This window comes from Pristiophorus japonicus, chromosome 1, assembly GCF_044704955.1.
Source record: "Pristiophorus japonicus isolate sPriJap1 chromosome 1, sPriJap1.hap1, whole genome shotgun sequence".
NCBI classification, from domain to species: domain Eukaryota; kingdom Metazoa; phylum Chordata; class Chondrichthyes; family Pristiophoridae; genus Pristiophorus; species Pristiophorus japonicus.
In genome coordinates, this window is record NC_091977.1 from 407,719,175 (window position 1) to 407,745,102 (window position 25,928).

The 25,928-nt window shown below is 42.3% G+C and overlaps 1 protein-coding gene across 2 annotated transcripts in view; it reads right to left on the reverse strand.

Annotated features, from left to right (window-relative positions):
- The window catches only part of chd7 (chromodomain helicase DNA binding protein 7), a 346,350-nt gene that overhangs the window by 300,233 nt on the left and 20,189 nt on the right, over window positions 1-25,928 (reverse strand). For both annotated transcript variants that reach the window (XM_070891933.1, XM_070891925.1), the window contains exon 2: window positions 8,866-10,702. In XM_070891933.1, coding sequence (XP_070748034.1) covers window positions 8,866-10,515 — 1,650 coding nt within the window. In that variant the 5' untranslated portion in view covers window positions 10,516-10,702. The remainder of the gene's footprint in view (window positions 1-8,865; window positions 10,703-25,928) is intronic.

A 25,928-nucleotide genomic window follows, 5' to 3' on the forward strand; every position in this document is an offset into this window, starting at 1 on the left:
GGGAGCAGGAAGAGAAGCCATTGTAGGTGATTCTCTGGCTACAATTAGATAGATAAGAATGGAACCAGGCGAGTGCACTCCCACCCTGCTGGACAATAGAGAGGAGAGGCATTGGAGAAGAATGGAATGGTCAGCTCTGTCAAAGGCTGCAGACCGGAAGAGAAGGAAGAGAAAGGATAGTTTACCTTTGTCACAGTCACAAAAGATGTAATTTGTGACTTTTAATGAGAGCTGTTTTGGTACTGTGGGAGGGGCGGAAACCTGATTGGAGGGATTCAAATATGGAGTTCCAGGAAAGATGGGAGGCGACAAGAGGTTCAAGAATTTGAGAGGAAAGGGAGGTTGGAGTTGGGGGCGGTAGTTTGCAAGCACAGGGGGGGGGTCAAGGGTTGGTTTTGAGAGGAGAGGGGTGATGACAGATCTAAAGGAAAGGGGACTGTACCCGAGGAAAAAGAACCATTAATAATGTCAGCCAACATGGGAGCCAGAAAAGGAAGTTGGGTGGTCAGCAGTTCAGTGGGAATAGGGTCAAGGGAGCAGGAAGTGGGTCTCATGGACAGGATGAGCGTGGAGAAGTCAAAGGGGAGATCAGAGAGAAACTGTAAAAAGATGCGAGATCAGGGCTAGGGCAGGGGGGAACCAGAGAAGAAGTTTGGCCTAGTGGTCTAGGGGAAGGAAGGGACATGGAAGAGGCAGCTGAACGGATGATCTCATTCTTAGAGACAAAGAAGTCCATGAGCTCCTCCTACTTGTTAGAGGAGGAGAGTGTGGAGGAGACAAGGGAGAGGGGTTTAAGATGACGGTTAGCAGTAGAGAATAGAAGCCGGAGGTATCTTTGCATTCCAGAATGATACTGGAATAGTGAGCAGTTTTGGCAGATGAAAGCAGGAGCCAATAATGCTTTATGTGGTCCAGCCAGATCAGGCGGTGCAAGTGGCATTTTAAATTGACAATGGATTTGAGATAAGTAGTAATTATATGTCATTAATTTACAGAAGTAAACTTAAAATCAAACAGCACCACTTTAGAGCAACAACACTGCATGACAGCAGAGACAGAAGCTCAATTCCATACGTCCGAGTCCCTGATTTTAGCTCTATTGCTATGGGAAGAGCTATGCTAAAGACCAAGTGCCTCTCCACAGGAGAGAAACACAAGCATCTTGTCCCTCAACTGCTCTTGCACACATCTAGCAGCCAGCTCAGAGCAGCTCCAGCTGGTCTGGGTGCTACCAAAATGTCCTGGTTCTAGGACACACATGGCCAAGAACAGAGACAATAAAATCAACACAATGCTGTAAATACTCAGGTCAGGTAGCATCTGTGGAGAGACACAAAGTCAATGACCTTTTGTCAGAACTGGAAAAAGTCAGATGCAACAGGTTTTAAGTAAGTGCAGAGGCAGGGAAAGGGGAGGGCAGCAGAGAACAAAAGGGAAGGTCTGTGAAAGATAGCAAGGGTGGAAGTCAGGAGAGATTAAATGACAAAAGGGATGATGGTACAAGGTGAAAGGAGATGGTAAGGGACAAGTAAAGAAACAAAATAATAGAATCATAGACATTTACGTCACAGAAGTAGGCCATTGGGCCCATTGTGTTTGTGCTGGTTGCAAAAGAGGTATCCAGCCTAATCCCACATTACAACAGTGACTACAGTTCAAAAAGTATTTCATTAGTTGTAAAGCGCTTTGAAACTGCCGGTGGTCGTGAAAGGCGCTCTATAAATGCAAGTCTGTCTTTTCTCCAGCTCTTGGTCCGTAGTCCTGTAGGTTACGGCACTTCAAGTGCACATCCAAGTACTTGTTAAATGTGCTGAGCGTTTCTGCCTCTACTACCCCTTTCAGGCAGTGAGTTCCAGACCCCCACCATCCCGAGTGAAAAGATTTTAAATCTATGCCCCCTGGTTATTGACCTGCGCAAGGGAAAATAGGACCTTCCTATCCATTTTCTCGGCCCCATATAATTTTATGCACCTCAATTAAGTCTCCTCTCAGCCTCCTCTGTTCCAAAGAAAACAACGCCAACCTATCCAATCTTTCTGCATAGCTAAAATTCTCCAGTCCTGGCAACATTCTCATAAATCTCCTCTGTACCCTCTCTAGTGCAATCACATCTATCCTGTAATGTGGTGACCAGAACTGTACACAGTATTCTAGCTGTGGCCTAACTAGTGTTTTATATAGTTCAAGCATAACCTCCCTGCTCTTATATTCTATGCCTCGGTTAATAAAGGAAAGAATCCCACATACCTTCTTAACCACCTTATCTACCCGTCTTGCTACCTTCAGGAATCTGTCGACATGCACTCCAAGGTCCCTCTACTCCTCTACACTTCTCAGCATCCTACCAATTATTGTGTATTCCCTTGCCTTGTTAGCCATCCCCAAATGCATTACCTCAACTCTCTGGATTGAATTCCACTGCCACTTTTCTGCCCACCTGACCAGTTCATTGATATCTTCCTATAGTCTATATCTTTTTTCCTCACCATCAACCACACAGCCAATTTTTGTATCAGCTGAAAGTGTTTTAATCATGCCCCCTACTTCGAAGTCCAAATCATTGATGCATGCCATAAAAAGCAAAGGACATAATAGAGTCCTGCGGAATCCCACTGGAAACAGCTTTCCAGTCACAAAAAAAACCATCAACCATTCCCCTTTGCTTCCCGTCACTGAGCCAATGTTGGATCCAACTTGTCACTTTGCCTTGGAGCGCATGGGCTTTTAATTTTCTGCCCAGTCTGTCATGTGGGACCTGGTCAAAAGCCTTGCTAAAATCCTTGTCGATTACATCAAATGCACGACCCTCATCGACCTTCCTTGTTACCACATCAAAAAATTCAATCAAGTTAGTCAGACACAACCTTCCCTCAACAAATCCATGCTGACTATCCTTGATGAATCCATGGCTTTTTAAATGACAATTAATACTGTCCCTCAGAATTTTTTCCAACAATTTGCCCACCAGCAAGATTAGGCTGACTGAAATTCCTCAGGCTCTCTCTTTCTCCCTTTTTAAATAATGCTCCAAAAGATGGGTTTAGAGGAAGTATAAATGGGAATCGCAGAACCATCAACAACAACTGCCATTTGAAAAAACGGGGGTAGAGGTTACGATCTGAAATAGTTAACTCAATGTCCGGAAAGCTGCAAAGTGCTCAATAGAAAGATGAGATGCTGTTCCTCGAGCTTACATTGAGCTTCATTGGAACAGTGTAGGAGGCCAAGGGCAAAGAGGTCAGATTGAGAGTGAGGCAGGGTCACGCTGGTGTACTGAATGGAATTGTTCTGCAAAGCGGTCATCCAATCTGCATTTGGTTTCCCCAATGGCGAGGTAATAGTTGAAATTGGAAGCAAAGGTGATGACATTTTACAGCTCAGGGTGAGAGCAGGAATCTACATTGATGTCATCATCAATGTACCGGAAAATGAGGTGAGGGAGGGGAGCAAAGTAGGAATGGAACAAGAATGTTCCACATATTCCAGGAAAAGGCAGGCATTACTAGGACCAATAACGGTCTCCTTTTCACCATGGGTGACCAATCCCTCTACACCTCCATCCCCCACCAGGCCAGCCCGAGGGCACTTCGCTTCTTCCTTGAATGGTGGGCCAACCAGTCTCCATCTACCATCACCCACCTCTGCCTGGCTGAACTTTTTCTCGCATTGAATAACTTCTCCTTTGACCCCATTCACTTCCTCCAAATAAAAGGTGTTCCTATGGGAGCCCGCATGGGTCCCTAGCTATGCCTGCCTTTTCGTGGGATATGTGGAGCATTCTTTGTTCCAGTCCTACTCAGATCCCCTCCCTCACCTCTTTTTGCAGCACATTAAGGATTGCATTGGTGCCGTTTCCTGCTCTTGCCCCGAACTGGAAAATTTCATCAAACTTGCAATTTCTACCCTTCCTTCACATGATCCATTTCTGACTCTCCCCTTCACTTCCCTTCCTCGACTTCTCGCAGCTACCTGACTACATTTCCTCCCACCCTGCTTCCTGTAAGGTCTTTTCCATTCTCCCAGTTTCTCCATCTCTGTCACATCTGTTCTGACGATGCCATGTTCCATACCACTGCTTCCAGTATGTCTTCCTTCTTCCTCAACCGAGGATTCCCCTCTACCGTGGTTAACAGGGCCCTCGACCATGTCCGTTCCATTTCTCGGACTTCTGCTCTCACCACTTCCCCTCCACCCAGAACCATGATAGAGTTCCCTTGTTCCCACCTTCCACCCCACCAGCCTCCACATTCAACTGATCATCCTCCGTCATTTCTGGCACCTCCACCGTGATCCTACCCACCAACACATCTTCCCCTCCATTTTCAGCATTCCGAAGGAAATGTTCCCTCCACAACACCCTGGTCCACGCCTCTTCCCATGCAAGCACATGAGATGCAACACCCTTCCCATCATCCAGGGCCACAAACACTTTTTCCAGGTAAAACAGCAATTTACTTGAACTTTTTTCAATTTAGTATACTGCTCACAATGCAGTCTCCTCTACATTGTGGAGACCAAACACAGATTGGGTGACTGCTTTGTGGAACACCTCCATTCATACCACAAGGGTGACCTTGAGCTTTCTGTCGCCTGTCATTTTGATTCTCTGCCCCACTCACAATCCGACCGTGGCCTCCTACACCAGCTCAATGAAGCTCAATATAAGCTTTAGTATCAGTACCTCATTTTTTATTAGGAATCTTCTGGACTCAACATTGAATTCAACAATTTCAGATCATAACCTCTGCCCCCATTTTTTCAGATGGCAGCTATTACTGATGATTGTTATTCCCATTTATATCTGCTCTTGACTCATCTTTTGTTTCTTCACTATCTCCTTTTGCCTTGCACCATCATCCCTTTTGTCAATTAATCCTTCCTACCTTCTACCGACCTTCCCTTTTCTTCTTTCCTCTCCTTCCCCTTTCCCTGCCTTTGTACTTGCTTAAAACCGGTTACATTTCTAACTGTTTCCAGTTCTGATAAAAGGTCATCGATCTGAAACATTGACTCTGTTTCTCTCTGAGTATTTCCAGCATTTTGTTTTTATATCACTACAAAAGGACATTTCTTTTACACAGCCAAATATATTAAAATGATCAGATTTTGTTGAATTGTGAATGGAAAGTTGCTCCTAGCAGTACTACACAAACAGCTAACCCTTTGACTCAGACTTTCACTAAAAACCTCTGCTTCAATTATAACCTTTTTTTAAAAAAGTGCAAACGGTTAAAACACACCTGAAAGCAGATGTAAATACATTTGAATTTTCTTTTTAAATAAATGGTGCTTTTGTCATTAGTATGGGGCAAATACAATAAGAGAAACATTCAAATAGATGACAATGTGGTAAAAAGCTAATGAATACAAGTCCAATGGCATTTAAGTGGAATGGTAAATTAGACTACAGAAATAATGCACAGCACAATTCGTGAAAACATTTAACCAAATATGCATAAAACATCATAATTTTATATAATGTAATCATTTTATATAATGTATTAATTTTATATGCAATTAGTTTTCCAAATCTAATGCTGGGACCATGAGCCTTTTCGTACAATCCAAGATTCATTTACATCTATATTTCAAAACTTTCTTCTGCTTCAACATTAAAGTGTGTAATAAGTAGTACGAAACCACAAAAAATATGCATTATTGCTCCCGATTTCAAAAATTTTCAATGGTATCTGGAAGTGATGACAAATTATTTGAGGCAAGGGAAATGGAAAGGTTATGAATAAAACCAGTTAAAAATTGTGTAGTTGAGAGCAAGTAGTAGCAATTCAATGCTGGTTATACAGTTGGTATAATAGATACTCAATGTACTATCTACCACAACTGGATACTTAACACAGTCAGTGGAGTTTTAGATTGCAAGTGGCAGTTGTGCTGAGACAGTGTTATTTCAGGGCATTTTTAGCCATGCTCAATTCTTAAAACAGCTAAGCAAATCATACTCTTAACTTTGGAGCTAGCATATTGGCGGTCAGGAAAACATTCACTGCAACAGGTTGCATTTGTGCAATGTGGTTTTTGCAGGTGGTACTAATACTTTAACAAAACTTTGGGGTTTTTGTATCAAGATGATCAATCACTCAAAATTATTCAAGGTACATACATGCAACTTTTAAAAGCTTATTCAACAGCTCTTCAGTGGCAACAATGCCCTTTTAAAAGGAAAGTTGTAGGCAACTAATAACTTACAAGAATCTGAGAATACTCGGTGTACTAAGAATTGAAAATTAGCTTTCTTTTAAAAAGTAATCTTCAAGAGACACTACCTACCTGTCTGAAATTTTTTTGAGAGATATTGGAGCAAGATATGATGAAAATTCATTTCATGAGAAATAAAAGAATCTGTTTAGGTCCTACCAATCAAAGTTGTATCAACTCCAACTGGCATTTCTACAGTAATCTTCATGTATGGAGAGATATATCAAAGCACTTTACATTGAGGAAAACAACAGACATTGAGAGCAAGATGGAAAATGAGTGTAAGGGTGGGAGGCCAAAGGGGAGAATTTTGAGAACATTTTTGAAAGCAGGGAGGGAGATGGCAAGCAGACGGGGTTAGACAAAAAGTTTCAGAGGAGGGGAGCCTAGTGGCTGATGACAAATGGTGAAATGGAAAGAGCAGAGCACAAGTTAATCTGGTGTTAATTCAGTGAAGGCAAGAATAAATCACTCAGGTAGTGCAAGACTAGGCCAGAGAATGATTTGAAAATGAGGATGAGAATTCTGAAATCAACTCATGGGGGTCTGGGAAGCTAGCGGAGTTTGGAGAGGATAGAGGTGACAAGCGCAATACTTTTTCGATGAGTTGAAAAGTTATGGGTTGAGGTGTAGGACCGGTTAGGACAGCTATCCAGAAGCCATTGTTTGAAGGCAATAAAAAGACTGAACAAAAGTTTTCCTGGTGGCAATCATCATCATCATAGGCAGTCCTTCGAAACGAGGATGACTTACTTCCACACCAAAAAGGGATGAGTTCACAGGTGTTTCAATGAAGGACCCAATATTCCAGATCCTGAACTATATCCTGAAGGGTGGAAGATGCCTGTGCATGGATTTTAAAAAAAACGTGTGGTGGCCATTGCACACCAGCCACCACATGGGCTTGACAAGAACTAGGTTTTGGTCCAGTGGCAAGGATTACCCAAGACGACTGGAGACCAACTCTGCTGCATGAACCTAGTGTGCACTGGCCCGTGCTGCCCCTGTGCCCATGACCCCGAACTCACGCCTCTCCTGGGCCCCGATCACGTCCCTCTACAATCTCTCGCCGCTCCTTCACCCCGACCTTGCCGCTCCTGCTGCACCTGCCCACGCTCCAATCACCGACCTGGTAGCAGTATAGTGGTAGGAGCTGAGGCAGGCAATGCTGCCGGGTTGGAAGAAAGCACCTTGGGAATAGAGTGGATACAGCAGAGGAAGGTCAGCTCATGGTCAAGCAGCACACAGAGATTCTACATCTCCTTACTCAGCCCGAGATGGCAGCTGGCATATTTATAGGAATCAAACCTAGAAGCATATGGATGCTGAAAAGGATCATGTTTTACTAACATTAGGCTGGAGGAGATTTTGGCAGACAGACCTTTGGAGAGCATGGCAATAATTTTTGGATTAATGGGAGAGAGAGAGAGAGAGAGAGAGAGAGAGAGAGAGAGAGAGAGAGAGAGAGAGAGGGGTAGGGTCGGGTCAGGTCCTGAAAGCATACTTGTACAACCTGACTCCATGGTATCACCAGCAAATACTATGCAGATGGTGAAGAGGAAGGGATCAAGGATGGACCCAAAGGGATACCTTCAGAAGCAACATAATTCCTGCACTGCACCAGGTATGAGCCGAATGAGTTGCAGTAGATTGCAGAAGACAGAGATGGAATGTTGTTGAATGGATAAGGCAAGTCAAAGAAGGTGAGGAAAGACAGAGCCATATTCACATAGAATGTCTTTTGTGATTATGACTACTGCAGTCTCAGTAATGTGGACGACACAGAAGCCAGACTGAAGACCCTCGAACAAGCAGTCATGGGACCAGTGTCATGATGCATCAATGCACTTAAGTGTTTAGAAAGAAAGGGAAGGTTGGAGATGGGGTCGATTTCTTGAGGGGAGATAACATTTTGAAGGAAATAAGCAGTGCTTAAGAAAGATTAGTTGGCATCAGCAAACATGAGGCAGAGGAGATGAAGTGTAGTCAGGAGCTGGGACAGGAAGGGAATTGAGGGAACAAATGGCAGGTTTCCTGCCAAGATGGAGAGATACTGCAGAAATGGATGGCTAAGGGTCCAGCTTGATGGAGGGCAGAAGAGAAAGCTGGAATTTGCAGAATGGAGAAGGAGTCAAGGGCAAGTCATAAAAAGCAGCAGCAATTATGCAGATGACTTCAATTTTGAATATGAAACAGTTCACTTTACTTCATAGCACAAAAATGACAAGCAATATTGATGGCATAAATATAACCATAGAACAACTGTATAGTTGAACACTGTTTCAAGCAGTTATTCTGTCCTCACCTGTTCTACGATTGGAGCATTTAATCCAGAATAGCAAATGTGTAAAAATAATCTACCCTGGGATTTGCATGCTGAAATAGTGTTCTCCATTTCATATATTAATTTGTAGATTTTCTTCAATACAATAATGCCGAGCTGCATGTACATGTGTTGTTTAAAAAATAAAATCTCAAGCAACATAGGAGTTGGAAATTGCATTATTTAATTCAATCATTTTCATGCTAATCAACACAACGCATATTTAGTAACTATCCATACTTTAACAGCCGTTAACATGCTGCAATGGAGCACATTTTGCATGCTCAAGCTGCAATTAAACTCTGCCATAATTCAGATACACTTACCTGATGTTGGGCAGGCACTTGTTGCGATGTGGCCTTAGGTGATGAATGTTGTGACTGTACCCATGGCTGATGCTGATGAGGTGTAGGAGAAGTTTGATGATGCACTGTTGGATGCTGTTTCACAGATGGACAAGTTGGCAATTGAGGCTGAAAAGGCTGATTTGGGTGCTGCTGGCCTGACATTAGGCGTTCCTGCATCACCTGATCTGCATGATTTCCACTGGGACCCAGTGCGCCGACTGGTCTTGGAAGGCTGCCAATATCCCTTGGCACAGAAGAGCTCATGTATTGTTGTGTCTGCATGCTTCTAGGACCCATGGTCCTCTGTCCAAGTCCTATGGTACCCGGGGTCTGATGTGGCTGTTGAGGCAGGGGCATGTTTGAATAGTTTCCAACCTCGAGCTGCATTCCAGCACTGCCAGGCCTAACTTGCGGTGGAGGGGTGCCTGCTGGGTTACTCATAGCTTTCATAGGTGACATTGGAGGTGGAGAAGCATAAGTTCCCTGAGACTGTGTGGGGTGCATAGTTTGTGCATTAATTTGGTTAAGTGGACCACCTGGATGTATAGGCTGCTGGTGCATTAGTGCTTGGCTAGTGCCAGCTGGGAATCCCACAGTATTTGGATAGCGGGGTATTGACTGGTTCACAGATGGGTTATTATTAAGGCCTAGGTTTTGATTGATCCCTGTATTACTGTTAACTAATCCCTGATTAATGTTACCATAAGGATATTGTGAATACTGCCCTGAGCTACTTACAGATTGTGAAGGTACTGCCTGGCTACGTGAAGTGAAGTTTAAGTTTTGTTGCCTGCTACTGACTTGCTGAGAAGGATTAGGGGAGAATCTCGGACTGTGAGCAATGGAGTCTCCATGGAGAGAATTGGGGGGAGGAGGATGGGGATGGTACTGCTGGGTTGGAGCATGACGTAAGGAAGGGCCCATGTTGGGAGTTTGCTGGGGCATGTGAGATAAATGGCCTGGTCCTGAAGTTCCCATGAAAGGATTTCCCTGACTGAGGGCCTCTTGACCCTGAGTGAATTGGTTCACCCTCTGCTGCTGAGGCTGGTTGTGCTGTTGCAATGAATAATCACTACGCGTCAGGTAATTCCCCATCTGTTGCATATGCTGAGCATGCCCTTGCCCCTGAGGAGGTGGCTGTGGTTGCTGCTGTTGCTGGAAGGCAGGTCGGGTCTGTTCTGGCACCTGGACAGCACGTGGTCCCCACATGGTGCTGCTTTCTACAAATTGCTGCCCACACCTTTCATTCTGCATAGTAGGGTATACTCCCATCTGAGCGCCACTGTGAGGGACTGATGGAACTGAGGGATTGTGGTACTGCGAGTGAGGCGATGCCATGCCATTCCCAGGAGCATTACCAATCATTCGGTTAGGCTGATCTACAAGATGCATTTTCTGCTGTTCAAACGGACCAAAATGATCATAATGGGTCAGCTTAGTTTGAGTCTGAGTGGGTGGGGGATGATGAAGGGGAGATTGCATGGAGCCAAATCCTTGATCCATGGGTAATTGTTGTCCAAGTGCAGTCACTGGATTCTCTGAAAAACCACATTCTCCAAGACCTTCAAGCCCTTCACTGAAAATGTTCCCATCATCACCAAACAAACTCAGCATACCAGGATCTGTCATCTTCCTTGTGCTCACAGCTCCCCTAGTGGCACAAAAAGTGAACTATTCTGTGCTTCACCTCACCCGCTTCCCTTCGAGGTGCACGTTCTCAAAGCCTTAAATCCTATGACTAATCTCCTGCATGTCACTCCACATTTCCTTAATTCTTTTGGACAATTCAGTGTCAGGCAAAGTCTGGATAGAAGTCCTAGGGAGAAAATGAAAATAAAAATAAAATTGGGGACAAATGGAATGAATGTGACACACACAAAGACAATCAATAAGGCCACATTAAGATGTCACTTCCCTCTATCTGGACTGACAGAGGTGCTAAGCTTTCTCGGAAGTTGAAAAAGTTAATTTTAAAATTCAGTAAAACACATTCTCATTCTTTTGCTTACAGTTTGTACCAAGAGTATCCTACACAGTATAACTAGTGCAAACACTAACCTGACCCATTAATTCATTCTCCATTACACTCCTCAGTTCAACATTCTTGGTTGCAAAAGAACAAAAGAACACAAACTGCAGCCACAGCAGCTGCCACCACACCAGGCAGGCAGCTGTATGAATACAGCAGAGAACTCCATCTGCTACTGTAAAGCTTAGAATATGCTCCAACCTCTTCCATTGCGTCCTTAACCCCATCATCCCCAAGTGCAACATAATCAGATATGCAAGCAGAATTATAGATGATAAACAAAATTCAACTACAGTCTACAGGACTATGTTATCTACAGAAAATATGTGTTTACAGAACTAGCGTGCATTAAAAAATTGAAGTATCAGAATCTGGGTAAATGCATATCCCACACCTGAAAATGAAATTCTAACCTTTATGCTAATTATACAAAAGTGTTGATCCAAGTATATCCTTAAGATTATTTATAACTGGATATGCATTTGTCCAAACTTAACTGCTGCTAACACTGCAGTTAGATTCAACTGATATTTCAAATGTAAACATTTCAGAGTTGTATAATATTTGATATAGCTTTAAAGTTACTGTCGAACAAGTGTACAAATATCAGCATTTTTGCCTTTCCATCCAGATGCCAGAAATGAATAAGTAGTTACTACAATGGATTTACAGATTCCAGGCCACATTTTCAAAATGATCCTGACAAAGGAAGCACAGCCACAGGGTTCATCACTCACCCCGAGGCAAACAGATTACCAGTGATGTAACAAGCTCCATTTGTGACTAAGTGCAAGCGTATTCCAGCTGGAGTCTCTGGCAGATTACTCTTTCACTACTTCTTTACCATGTCTACAAAGCTAAACAGCAGGATGACCACTTACTAGTGTACCCTAACCTCCATAAAGTCAAAACTATCACAACTGTCCCCACAGTACAATACAAGGAGAGATCTAATTACCTTTTATTTTTGTTTTACAGCTAGATTCTAAATCTCATCAGGACCAAGTTAGTACTTGTGGCTCCACTTCAACAAACCTGAAATGGACGTCATTTCTTGAGCAAGAGCTAGGTGTTTTCTCTCCATCCAATCCACCTACAGTTATTTTTTCCCTTTATCAGCAAGAATAGGAAACCAGGGTATGTGTCAACTATGACTACTTTACCACTAGTTTGAACAAAGGGCAGCATCATCTCTCAATTTGACACTGTACATTGCTCAACACCATTTCAGAGCATCCTGGTCAGCTATGACATTCACAAGTACAATTACACAGCATGAAGCAAAGCAGCTTCAGAGCCATCTGCCCCTACTGACCTATTTTTTTTATTAAAGTGCAATGATCCTTAATCACTTGCACTGGAGGGAAGGAATGTTTTCACATAGAAAAATGTACAAATCTAGAAAATATACAGTTCCGCAAGGCCTCCCGTCTGAAAAGAAGGGTTTAAAGGAAACAACTAAACACAGTCTCATTTTAGCTTTTAAAAAAAATACCAAGTCAGCAATCTAATCACAGCATATTTTACTATTTCCGTATAATACATAGAAAGTGGATAGAGGAAAGGGTGAAGGTGGAGTTGATTTCACTACCAAAATCCTAGCGACAGCTCTGCATCAAGTGATCTCCAGGCAATTACATTTGATTCTAAGGCAGAGACTAAATTACTAGAGGACCAAGGGGTGGAACCCAATGGCTACATGCTGAGGCACAGAAAAAAAAATAGCTGCAACTGATCACCATTAACGCTCATTTTTCTTCCTAGTTCGTGCAGTAACTGATTAACAAATCCGGTCACTTCCTTCATTGTTTTGTACTAAAAAGGTTTCAAGAGGCTTGAGCGTCTCTTTGATGGGTCATTAGATTGCTGGTTGCCCCCATAATGCCATAGGGCACCCACTCAAACAAACAGACTTCCGTTACACTCACTACCATATTCCCTTTTTTTGCTCTCTCCAAGCACTGACTTCAGCCAAAAATAATTTATCTGTTCCTCTTTCGTGGCACAGCTTATGTGATTGGGGGCAACTTATCTATCATGACTAAACTGCAGTATAAAGACAGGCCGAGTATCACAGGATACAAAAGGGCAAAGGTCACAACAGTAAGCTAGAGGTCTCTGGCTGTTGTACGTATGCATGGCTGCCTCTTTGACAATGCTATACTGCAATTAATCAAAAACATTAATTATATATAATCTACCTCAAAACTAAATTGGATACATGGATGCTGCTTAGACTAGAAATTACACTTGCATGCTAAATGTGCTGGCCTGCTTCTGGAATTTATACAGCTGCATTCTCTTCAACACCCCCAACCCCTCCTCCTATTACTCATACTTTCATAGGCCTCAGTTTCTATCATAAGGAAACCTATTCAGCAACTCTGCAGACAAGGACTCTCATGGAAACCTAAATCCTTGCCCAATTTCTACTTTTGACTTGAACCCAACAGTTACTTCAGAGTATAAAAAGTTTAAGTTCTAAAAAAACATACAACCTTTGTTCAATCACAATACACAAACACACCCACCCATCTTCAAAAATGCCTTTTGATAATGTACTGGAATCTTCTTTCCAATAAAAGCAATTGAGACCTACTTTGCGAGCATTAAAATAGTACACACAGTCAGGAGAGAGAAAGCATCAGTAGCCCTTACACCAAACTATGGAAACATTCAGAAGTTACTGAATAGAGTGCCACAACTGTCAACTTAAAAGTCAGTTATATTATGTAATCAACTGCTTTAATTTTTTGTCTGTTTGTGAGCATTTTACAAGTTTCAAGTTCAACTTTAACACCAAACATTTCAATTGCCATAACACAATTCAGGTAAAATTATTAAACCAGGCTATGACAAAAGCTTTGTGTAATGCTCACAACTGACAATAATGTGTAAAGTACAAAAGAACTTGCAGTTATTAGGCATTAGAAGCCAGATTGTGACTGCATTACAAGATCACTGTATGGGGCAATGGCTGTTCTATCCTGCATTCAATTTCTAACACAGGCCTTCTAAAGATTACTTTGTTTATAGGAAAAATAACCCAAACTGAACATCTTCCCAGGTTTTATGCAGAGCTTTCCAGATTCAGGTCAAGCACAGGACAATGTTAAATTACCAGTTTGACGTATGCAGCTTCCATTCTGCAGAAAATCAGCAGAAGATTCACATCAGACATGTGCCAGCCTGATAAACTTCCCGTTTCACACATTGACCCAAGTCACTTGAGGTCAACAGGTGAGAATTTTTAAACTCAAATAAATTGAGTAACTTATTTATATGCAACAATCCATTACAACTGAATGGCAAATAATCCTCAAATGTGAAGAGTCCACACAAAAACTAAAAAATATAGGAATTTCTACTTGACTGAACTTCCCTGTTGGCAAATTCTCTACAAAAGTTGGGGAAATATTGTTTGCAGGCAAGAACAGTTAGATGTGATCATATAAAAAAAGCCCATAGCATCAATCCATTTACATGTAAAGTTCTCAGTTATGGTCATAAATTTAGTTGAAACTTATTTCCTGTCATTGAATGTTAGGTCCTTCCCCTCTCCTTTCATACTGATAGGATTGTACATCCTTCCGTCAATTGGGTATGTTATGCAGTCAAGGCAAGAAAAAGCTTATTAGATCGCTTACTGTATTCATACCCAACGTGCCTACACTTTCTTTCTACACCGCCCTCCTCTCTCCTCTCTCCTCTCTCCTCTCTCCTCTCTCCTCTCTCCTCTCTCCTCTCTCCTCTCTCCTCTCTCCTCTCTCCTCTCTCCTCTCTCCTCTCTCCTCTCTCCTCTCTCCTCTCTCCTCTCTCCTCTCTCCTCTCTCCTCTCTCCTCCCGCCCCCCCCCCCAAAAAAAAACGGGAGATGTAAAAGACCAGTAAGCCAATTCAGGAAACGTGTCACAAGACAATCAGGCAAGGTCCAAAAGGCCCCAAACTATTGGTTATCCAAAATCTACCTTTCTGTTGTGATCTTCTAGTTTTCTAAAAATGTATTAACATCTCCTTGAAGACTGCAAGACGTCAATCCTTACTGCCACACGTTATTTATCCTTAGAAAAATAAAACTTCCCAACATCCAACTCTTCACTCTTCTTTGTTGATTGTCCTCTATCAAGCCAGATTGCTCTGTGATCTTTCAGAGCATCCCTAATGAAGCTCTCCATTAAACTCCTCACTACTAAGGCTAAACTCATTGGTACAGTTACCAGGTTGTAATTTCAATCCTTTTTTAAACATGGGTGCTGTAAGCGCCTTACTCCAATTGTGTGAAATTTCCCCATTCTCTAAACTACTGAAAACATTTACTGGGGCATCACTAACAACCGCATCTATTTCCTTCCGTAAGCCAGGATAAATTAAATCTGGCCCTAGTGTTTTATCCATCTTGAGCCCCATTAATTTAGCCTGTACCATTTCACTTGAGATGTGTAAGCAACCTGTGAGTTTTAATTTTATCTACTATACAAGGGGAAGATCCAACCCTCAGTTTAAAAAGATACAAAGTACTTGTTCAACTCATCTCCCATGGCCTTGTTATCATCTATAATTTTTGCACGAGTTACCCTGCATTGATCCTTGTTTGCTAATTATCATCTGACAAAGGAAAATTGTTTTCGGCTACGTTCTACAACCTTTCTAGATTAATTTTGGCTTGTCTAATATTTATGTTAACACCAATTGTTTTCTATACAATTCCCTGTCGAAAAGACTAATACTTATTTCATAAGCCTTAAAATACCACTTTAGAGCACAAGTTAGTGAAGGTATAGTTTCCAGCTTACCCATCAAAGAGAATCAGATAATGCTAACAAAACAAGTCAGTGCTTAGGTATAGATTGGACCGTGTGAATAATGTAATAGTTCCAGGCCTATTAAAAAAGGGAACCCAGAGATAGGACAAGACCCAGTATTGTGTGAAAATCTAAAAGTTTTATAAAGTTGAGAAGACATACTGCTCCTTTAAATATGCACACTCATAAAACCCACCATCTTGTAACTGAAAGTCTCAAAATTTAGTTAAAATCTTGAGAAGCATTTTAGCTAAATGAGGTGACAAATTTGCGTTCAAACATAAAGAGCTAACACACAAATGGCATGATGAGTGGGGTCACCCAGGCTCTGTACTGGGTCCTCAGCTTTTCACTATATTTATAAACGACTTAGGAAGAAGAAATAAAGTGACATATATCCATTTTTGCTGACGACACTAAGTTGGGTGGTACAGCAAATAATGTAGATGGGGGCAGAAAGTTGGAAAGGGACACTGATAGATGAAGTGAGTGGGCAAAACTCTGGCAGATGAGTTCAATGTGGGAAGTGCAAGGTCATCCACTTTGGACCCAAGATCAATGGGAGTATTTTTTAAATGATGAGAAGCTAGGAACTGTGGATGAGCAGGACTGCCAAAAATTAGTGGACAAGTAGAAAAAAAATAATTTATAAGGTTAATGGTATGTTAGCCTTCATCTCAAGGGGGCTGGAAGTTCTGCTACAGTTGTATAAATCTCTGGTTAGACCACATCTGGAGTACTGCATTCAGTTCTGTTCACTGCACCTTCGTGTCCTTGGAATGGGTGCAGCGCAGCTGAACCAGAACGATACCGGGGCAAAAAGGTTGCATAGACTAGGCTTGTATTTCCTTTATGGAAGATTAAAGGGTGATCTAATTGTGGTGTTTAAGATGATTAGAGGATTTGATAAGGCAGAGAGAAAATATTTCCTCGGGGCAGGAGTCCAGAACAAGGGAGTACAACCTTAAAAATAGAGATAGGCCATTCAGGGATGGTATCAGGAAGCATTTCTTCACACAAAGGGTAGTATAACTGTGGAACTCTCAAAAACCTGTTGCAGCTAGATCCATTGAAAATCTCAAACTGAGATTTAAGGTTTTTGTTCGGCAAGAGTATTAAGGGATATGGAACCAAGGCGAGTAAATGGAGTTAAGAGACACATCAGCCATGATCTAATTGAATGGCCAAACAGGCCCCTGGGGCTCAATGGCCAACTCCTGTTCCAATGACACAGTGACAATGAAAGAAATATAAGAGGGGGAATTATTAGGTTGCTGATAAATTTGCAGGTAATCAAGGGTCCTCAAATTATTATACAATGCTGCTTGCTCTCCTCACTTCTCAAGTTTTCTTCAGAAGTATTTCTCAATTTGTTCTGTCAACAGGTACTGAATCAGCTGATCTGTGGCTCACAGCTCCCTTACACATCCATCTGCAACTCCAGTTACCAGATTCGCCACAAACCTAAAGCCAGCCTAAAATGTTCCCCCCAAAACAATCAGTCTCTCAGAGACCAAGATGAGTGCTAAAGAAACCATATACTCACCTTCAGCAAATCACACAATGTAGCCAAGCTGTAAACTTTAAAATCAAACGAGCTTATCCTTTTAAATGGGTGCCCCATCACAGGATTGTGTTTAAACAGGCAGGCTCTAAACTGCTTTTAAAATCAGATGCCACTGCAATCAGCATGGTGGAGCTTGCCAACCAGATAACTGGAGGCCCATAGTTGGTATTGAGGGAGCATTTTAAGAAGTCTCTCTCAGGTATGTGACAGGTTTAGTGGTTGGAGTTTCAGTTTGCTACCAGGAGAAGCTGTTATGTAGTACAGCCAACTGGTCAGCTGCGACTGCATCAACTGATCCTGCTGGCAGGAAGACAGTGCTTAAACAAAAGCTTTCACTGTAATGGTCTTTAAGTACCTGCACAATTTTGAGGATATTGGGAACGCAAATAATTCAGGTTGCACTGTATTTCCTTATGCTCTAGTTGTTTTTAATCTATATTTTACATACTAAAGCTGTTTTTATTAAAAGCATGGTCTGTATTATCTTTATTCGAAGTGCAACAAGTGCATCATAGAACCCTACAGCATTCCTTTTGGTATTTGCTGCTTCATCCCCCCCCACCCCCCCCACCCCCCACCCCACTCCCGATTGTCAATCAATTCACTGCTGATGATACTGTTTCTTGATCATTGTGAATACATATAATATTCCATATTGGTTCTCCAACCTTTTCATCTGGAAGAATTTTAAAAAATTATAATTGGAGTCTAACTTCACTTATATTCTCTATGCTGACTCAAGTATACACAGCAACAGTTCCGAATGCACATACAATAACTTGTATTTAATACAGCACCTTTAATGTAGAAAAGTGTCCCAAGGTGCTTCATACTAATCAGAAAAAACGCACACCAAGGCAAAGGAGGAGAAAGAGATGGGTCTTAGAGGAGTGGGAGCTGGAGGCGATGAGGGGTGCAGGTAGGAAATTCCATAGAATGGGTCTTAGGCAGCCGAAGGGGTTTAAACATTATGACAATTTTATATCACAGGCTTAGGATCAAACAGAGCAAAATCATTCTTGAGGTCACAAAACTGCATAATGTATTAAAAACATGAAGTCAAAGGTTTTAAAAAAAACACTTTGCAAAATAAAATTATTTTGTCTGCAAGATAAAGATCTCGTATCAAGGTTCAAGTCCTTTCTCCTCCTGCTGAGAGGAACAGGACTGCAGAAGTACATGCAACATGTGTTCCACTTGAGACGAGATGTATTTTTCTTGCTTTGGTATACTCATTATATGAAACATATCATGGTACACGTAATTTAAAGCATCCCTACATATGCTCATCTCATGTATTTTAACTTTAGGTACAACTTTGACTACATTTTACAAAAGCAGAATACAGAATTCACACTTAAAGTACAGCCTTGCCTGCATACAGTAACAACAGATAGCACAAGGACAACACTCCCTACAGGATGTGTAGAGAATTGCTCATTTTCATTTAAGGTCCAGTTATAAAACCTTGGGAATAGCTTGAAATGTTTGGTTAGTTAGCACAGGGATTTGCAACATGACAGGTGCATAAATTAAAGGTAATAAAAGTTTAAGTGCATCTTAATAAAGTTCAGATTTTCAGTTAGGATGCAAAGCATTTAATATGATGCGTCATTAATTCAAATATCATGTTAGAAATATTTCCCTTTCCCCAAATCAGAACCAAAGTGACATGACAGCCAAAACAGAACCTCAGCAAGTTCCCGTTTCAGCAATAATTCAGGCATGGTGAAAAATTGTCCATTAGGATAGTAGATTTAATTATATAAAACCAAGAACTAGAATGATTTTTAGTCCAACTTAAAAAATTGTTTTATTCTTTTCAACAAGTTACTGATGCCAGAATTGAATGGTAATTTGAAAATATCTAAAAGTGTAAAATTTAATTTTGTATAATTTTCCATAGTTGAGATTGACTCTACCCAAGGTTTGACTTTTTCATCATGGCAATGCTGGAGAAACAGCTCTGTTACTACACAAATCAGCTTTTAAATATTCTTTTGTATCTGGCACATCAAAAACAGGTTAATGAGGGGAGGGAAGGCGGCAAAGTTGGAAAGAGTAAACTGATTAACGCTGTTACACATCAATTTTGCAACAAATTCATATAAGCATAAACAAAAAACTAGACCAAATTTGTGACGTACTATCATAAATTGGCATCGCAACAACACGTCGCTTAGACCCATGTAAAGTGGTACAGTGTATCTAGAAATGAGTCCACCTATTTAGTGGTATGAATCCTTCAGGCTGATGGACTTCCATCCTAAATTTCAAGCGCATATTGTAATGGCAGCTCCAGGTGTTATCAGAATCAATACCACTTGAATCTGACCATTTTCATGGGTTTTGCAGTGGAAGTACGAGTACAAATTTGCAGTTCAGTAGTATGCGGTCACAAATGTTGTCTTATTTTATGGCAACAATATAAATTTCAATATACAAGCCTTTCATATCAAATTCATTAATAGCATTATCGTTTTCTCTCTCTTACTTATGGCATAAATACGCAATAAAACGTACACTGCTTTGAAAACAATTGAAGAAATAGACATGGGTGCTATGAAAGTTACAAAAATTAAAAAAAACAGAAGCAGAAGCAGATTGAGCAGCTTTACCAACACAAAGGGCAAATCTCAAGTGTCTAGAAGAATCTACCTCAAACACATGGGAATATACCTTTCTGTTCTAATCTACTAAAAATATAGCATGGTTCTTTGCTAATGAAGTGCTTTAAGGATGTTCAGACCCAATTAGTTCCCAACCAAATTTCCTTTTTATTTTCCTGTCTTCTAAAATCCTCTCATCCTTACCAAGGGAGTGGGCAACCTGTTTTAACTCAGCTGCTGACAGGTATTCAAAGACAAACCAACAGTGACTCAGATTTCCTCTCCCCTAGAGAAATGCTACTTCTTAGGTCCTGCCCCCAACATAGTCAATATTAGGAATTCACATTATGCGGAAATCCAGACATAAACCATAGTCCCATGCATAATCAAAACCAGGCTTAATATTTTAACTTATTACATTAATGCATAATACAAATATTTAAAAATCAAAACAAAAATTGAATTGCCTTCAATTACTGGAACAGGATGTTGCATCATCATATTGCACCACACGTGGGGGGGGGGGGGGGGAAACAGAGATGGAGAGAGAGAGAGAAAAAAAAAGAGTCTCTAGCCGTTTCGAGTCTCAACTATAATCACAGAGCTGAGGCCAGGCATTTCAAGCACAGGGTGGGAAATGACACTAGTGGTGAGTGGGGGTAAAACAGAAGGGAAAATAGTATGCATCTTATGCTATTCTTGCACACCTGATGGCCTGTGCACGTGACATTGTTGGAGGCCAAGTAGCTCACCTGGCCTCTTGACTCAACCAGTGTGCAGCCTAAGAAAACATGTGGGAGAAAACCAGAACCTATTCCCTTACGGCCAAAGGGATCAAGAGGTATGGAGAGAAAGCAGGAAACGGGTACTGAGGTTGAATGATCAACCATGATTTTATTGAATGGCGGTGCAGGCTCGAAGGGCCGAATGGCCTGCTCCTGCACCTAATTTCTATGTGTTGACAAACTTTTGGGGGCATCCGAAACGGAGGAGGACGCTCCATAGACCCTCACGGTTGACAGTGTCAAAAGGCCTTTGTAAGATCAAAAAAGGCCATGTATAAGGGCTGGCGGTGCTCCCTGCATTTTTCCTGCAACTGGCATGCTGCAAAGATCACGTCTGCTGTGCCCCGTAGGGGACGAAATCCGCATTATGATTCCGGGAGGGGCTCCTCGGCCACCGGGAGAAGACGATTAAGGAGAACTCGAGCGACAACTTTCCCAGTGCCTGAAAGCAGGGAGATTCCTCTGTAGTTGCCGCAGTCGGAGTTGTCCCCCTTTTTAAAAATGGTCACAATCACTGCATCTCTGAGATCTCCCGGCATGTTCTCCTCCCTCCAGGTGAGAGAGATGAGGTCATGTATCCGCGCCAACAGCGCCTCTCCGTCATATTTTAGCGCCTGTCCAAGTCACCCTGCAGCCTCTTAGCATCCTCCTTGCAGCTCACACTGCCATCCAGCTTAGCGTCATCTGCAAACTGGAGATATTACACTCAATTCCTTCATCTAAATCATTGATGTATATTGTAAATAGCTGGGGTCCCAGCACTGAGCCCTGCGGCATCCCACTAGTCACTACCTGCCATTCTGAAGAGGACACGTTTATCCCGACTCTACTTTCTGTCTGCCAACCACTTCTCTAGCCACGTCAATACATTACCCTCAATACCATGTGCTTTAATTTTGCACGTCAATCTCTTGTGTGGGGCCTTATCAAAAGCCTTTTGAAAGTCCAAATACACTACATCCACTGGTTCTCCCCTGTCCACTCTACTAGTTACATCCTCAAAAAATTCCAGAAGATTTGTCATGCATGATTTCCTTTTCATACCAATCCGGTCACTGCTTTCCAAATGCGCTGCTATTTCATCTTTAATAATTGATTGAACATTTTCCCCACTACTGATGTCAGGCTAACCGGTCTATAATTACCCGTTTTCTCTTTCCCTCCTTTTTTTAAAAAGTGGGGTTACATTAGCTACACTCCAGTCCATAGGAACTGATCCAGATTCGATAGACTGTTGGAAAATGATCACCGATGCATCCATTATTTCTAGGGCCACTTCCTCAAATACTCTGGGATGCAGACTATCAGGCCCTGGGGATTTATCGGCCTTCAACCCCATCAATTTCCCCAACACAATTTCCTGAATAAAGGATTTCCTTCAGTTCCTCCTTCTCACTAGACCTTCTGTCCCCTAGTGTTTCTGGAAGGTTATGTGGGTCTTCCTTCGTGAAGACAGAACCAATATTTGTTCAATTGGTCTGCCATTTCTTTGTTCCCCATTATAAATTCACCTGATTTTGACTGCAAGGGACCTACGTTTGTCTTCACTAATCTTTTTCTCTTCACTTATCTATAGAAGCCATGCATAGTTTTTGACTGATTTAATAAAAAGGTGGGAAATGAAACCAAAACACATTAGGGGCCAATGTGTGGTCAGCAGCGAAGAAAAGGCGTTCGCCACTGGCCCCAAAGAAAGCTTCCCACAAAAGGTCTTGTGATTTCTGTGGCAAGAAGTTGGGCCTTTTCGGCGTGCAGTTGAGATCAGTGCAATTTAGCGGGAATTCCATCTGCTGTGATGACAACAATCAATCACAGCCTAAGCAGCCAATCACAATGCAAAATTCTCTCAGAAAGAGAACCAGGAAGTGAAGTTCCTTTTATTCTGACTTTTAAAGCAAAATGTTAGAGTAAACCTGAAATAAATATGAACAAACTTAAAATGTTTTTTTTGGATAAAAAGTGTCTTAAAAATTTTAATTTGCATTATAACAGAAAACTTTGACACTCCACAAAATTTAAATTCATTTGTTTAGCAGCCAATACGTTGTTAAAACCCTAGTTACACCTAATCCAACTTTTCATGGGGTATTTAACAGCAATATTACCATGGAAAAGCCCAGTTTGTCAGTTTCACTGATTTCCCTGATTTTTTTTGGTGGGGGGGGGGGCGACAGGCACAGCACAGTCAGTATCGGAGCAACTTCTGGATTTCCGCTTTAGGATGCGCATGCACTAAACCCTGAAGTTCTGTCAGTTTGAAAGGGGTAGTGCTGTTACTCCCACCACAAATTCCAGGCCCAACTTCACAAATGAACCATTTACATGGGTTTTCACACTACATGCAAAAAGATACATCACTATATTTTCAGGATGTTGTTGGTCCACAGCTCCTGTTAAAGGGCAGAAAAGGAGGAAGGAATTTGTCGGTCACCCCCATACACACTGGATAGAAATAGTAAAGTAACCGAAACACTAAACATGGCTCCAAGGATTCCGTGTCATCAGATTTTACGGTCTCGCATTTTAAGGAAAGGAAGCCAATTATTTCTCAAAAGCTCAAGTCATTCTTACCACTTCCCTCAATTCTGTCAGGTTCAAAGTAGAGTCTGATTGAAATCTCTCCCTCCACGGCTGAGGCCTGAACTGCACCCGCTGATAGATACTCCCACAACCAATCATTCTGGATACATCCAGGAACCAATATGGCCACAAATTGTCTTACAGTCCCAAAGGACAAGCTCAGTGCTTGCTAAGATAGCCCACATTCCACAGGTAGGCTAGCACAAGTCTAGTTGCAAGAAGTGGCAACCTTCTGTGGCAGTGTGTAGTCCTGTGCACAACAAACATATGGCTGAAGTACATGGGACGTATCCCAATCAAGATTAGTAATATTCATCCTCTGCCGAGAATGGGGGAAATATCAAGCAGCCTGATCCTGAGACTTGATGCAAACTGCCCAACCTGCCCCTCCCCTAAGCAAAGCACCCTACCCACTATCCAGAAAGGGTAATAATCCCAACCAAGTCAATCATCATGCAGGGTGTACTTCCCCCATCTCAGGCCAAAAATAACTGTCGGAAACCAAAACAACTAACAATCCCCCTAATCTGCACTGGTCCCAGTGTAAACAGGTCATGCCAAAGATCAATGTGCTCCTCTCAATACTGGGTGGCTCACTACAATCATTTCCCCCGCTCTTCCAACGCCCCTTCTCTGCAGGTAGTGATGGAACATAGGAATAAGAGTAGGCCATTCAGCCCCCTCGAGCCTGCTCCACCATTCAATTAGATCATGGCTGATCTGCACTTCAACTCTCTATCTGCATAGATGCCTTTAAGGGAAAGCTAAATAAATGAGGAAGAAAGGAACAGAAAGATATGCTGATAGAATTACATAGTCAGGTGGGAGGAAGCTCATATGGAACAGAAACATTGGCATAGACCAGTTGGGCCAAATGGCCTGTTTCTATGCTGTAAATCCCAAAACCAGTGCTTCAGCCTCCACTTGCATCCCTGCGCTGAAGGGGGGGGGGGGGGAGGGGGAGATGGACGAGCAAGGGGGGGGGGGGGGCGAGGAGGACCGAGTAAGGGGGGCGGGGGGAAAGACGAGGAGAGGAAGGGAGATTTGGGGGGGGGGGGGGGAGAAATGAGGAGAGGAAGGGAGAGAGATTGGGGGGGGGGGGGAAAAGAGGAGGGGGGCGATAAAGGGAAAGATAGGGCGGGGGAGACAGAATGGGCGAGGGACGATAGTGGGGAAGGAACGAGAAAGGGGGCGAGATAGATTAGCAAATAAAAAGAGGGGTAAAAATCTGAGAGTAAGGAATGGTGTTATTTATAGAATGTCTTTCATGTTCTTAGGCCGTGCCAACACACTTCACAGCCATTGAATTACTTTTGAAGTGCAATCACTGTATTGAGGGCAATTGCAGCAGCTTTTTTTCCCCACAAAGCAAGGTTGACAAGCAGCAATAAGACTAATGACTAGTCAATCTGCTTTGGGTGCGTTGGTTAAGGGTGAATGTTGTGCTTCTTTGCACAAGTGCCACAGCATCTTTTACACCCATCTGAACACACAGGTGAGGTCTCAGTTTAACGCCTTATCTGAAAGATTGCTTCCTTTATAAACCAAAAATGGGAAAGGAATTTTACTGCTTCAATGTGGGCTTGTCAGCCTTGGCTCAGTGGCATCACTCTTGCCTTGAGTCAAAAGGTCATGGGTTCAAATCCAACTCCAGAGGCTTGAGCACATAATCTAGGCTGACCCTCCAGTTCAGTACTGAGGGAGTGCTGTACTGTCAGAGGAGCCACCTTTTGGTTGAGAACAAACAGAGATCCCATCTGCCCACTCAGATTAGCGTACAAGATCCCAATGGAGCAGCAGAATTCTCCTGGTGTCCTGGCCAACATTTATCCCTCAACCAACATTATTAACTAACATTAACACTGATTATCTAGTCATTTATCTCATTGATGTTTGAAACATAGAAATTAGGTGCAGGAGCAGGCCATTCGGCCCTTCGAGCCTGCACTGCCATTCAATAAGATCATGGCTGATCATTCAACTTCAGTACCCTTTTCCTGCTTTCTCTTCATACCCCTTGATCCCTTTAGCCGTAAGGGCCATATCTAACTCCCTTTTGAATATATCTAACGAACTGGCCTCAACAACTTACTGCGGTAGAGAATTCCACAGGTTGACCACTCTTAGTGAAGAAGTTTCTCCTCATCTCGGTCCTAAATGGTTTACCCCTTATTCTTAGACTGTGACCCCTGGTTCTGGAACTCCCCAGCAACTGGAACATTCTTCCTGCCTCTAACCTGTCCAATCCCATCAGAATTTTATATGTTTCTATGAGATCACCTCTCATTCTTCTAAACTCCAGTGGATACAATCTCTCCTCATATGCTAGTCCTGCCATCCCGGGAATCAATCTAGTGAACCTTCGCTGTACTCCCTCAATAGTGAGAACGTCCTTCCTCAGATTAGGAGACCAAAACTGAACACAATATTCCAGGTGTGGCCTCATCAAGGCGCTGTACAACTGCAGTAAGACCTCCCTACTCCTATACTCAAATCCTCTAGCTATGAAGGCCAACATGCTATTTGCCTTTTTCACTGCCTGATGTACCTGCATGCTAAACTTCAATGACTGATGTACCATGACACCCAGGTCTCGTTGTGCCTCCCCTTTTCCTAATCTGTTACCATTCAGATAAGATTTTGTCTTCCTGTTTTTGACACCAAAGTGGATA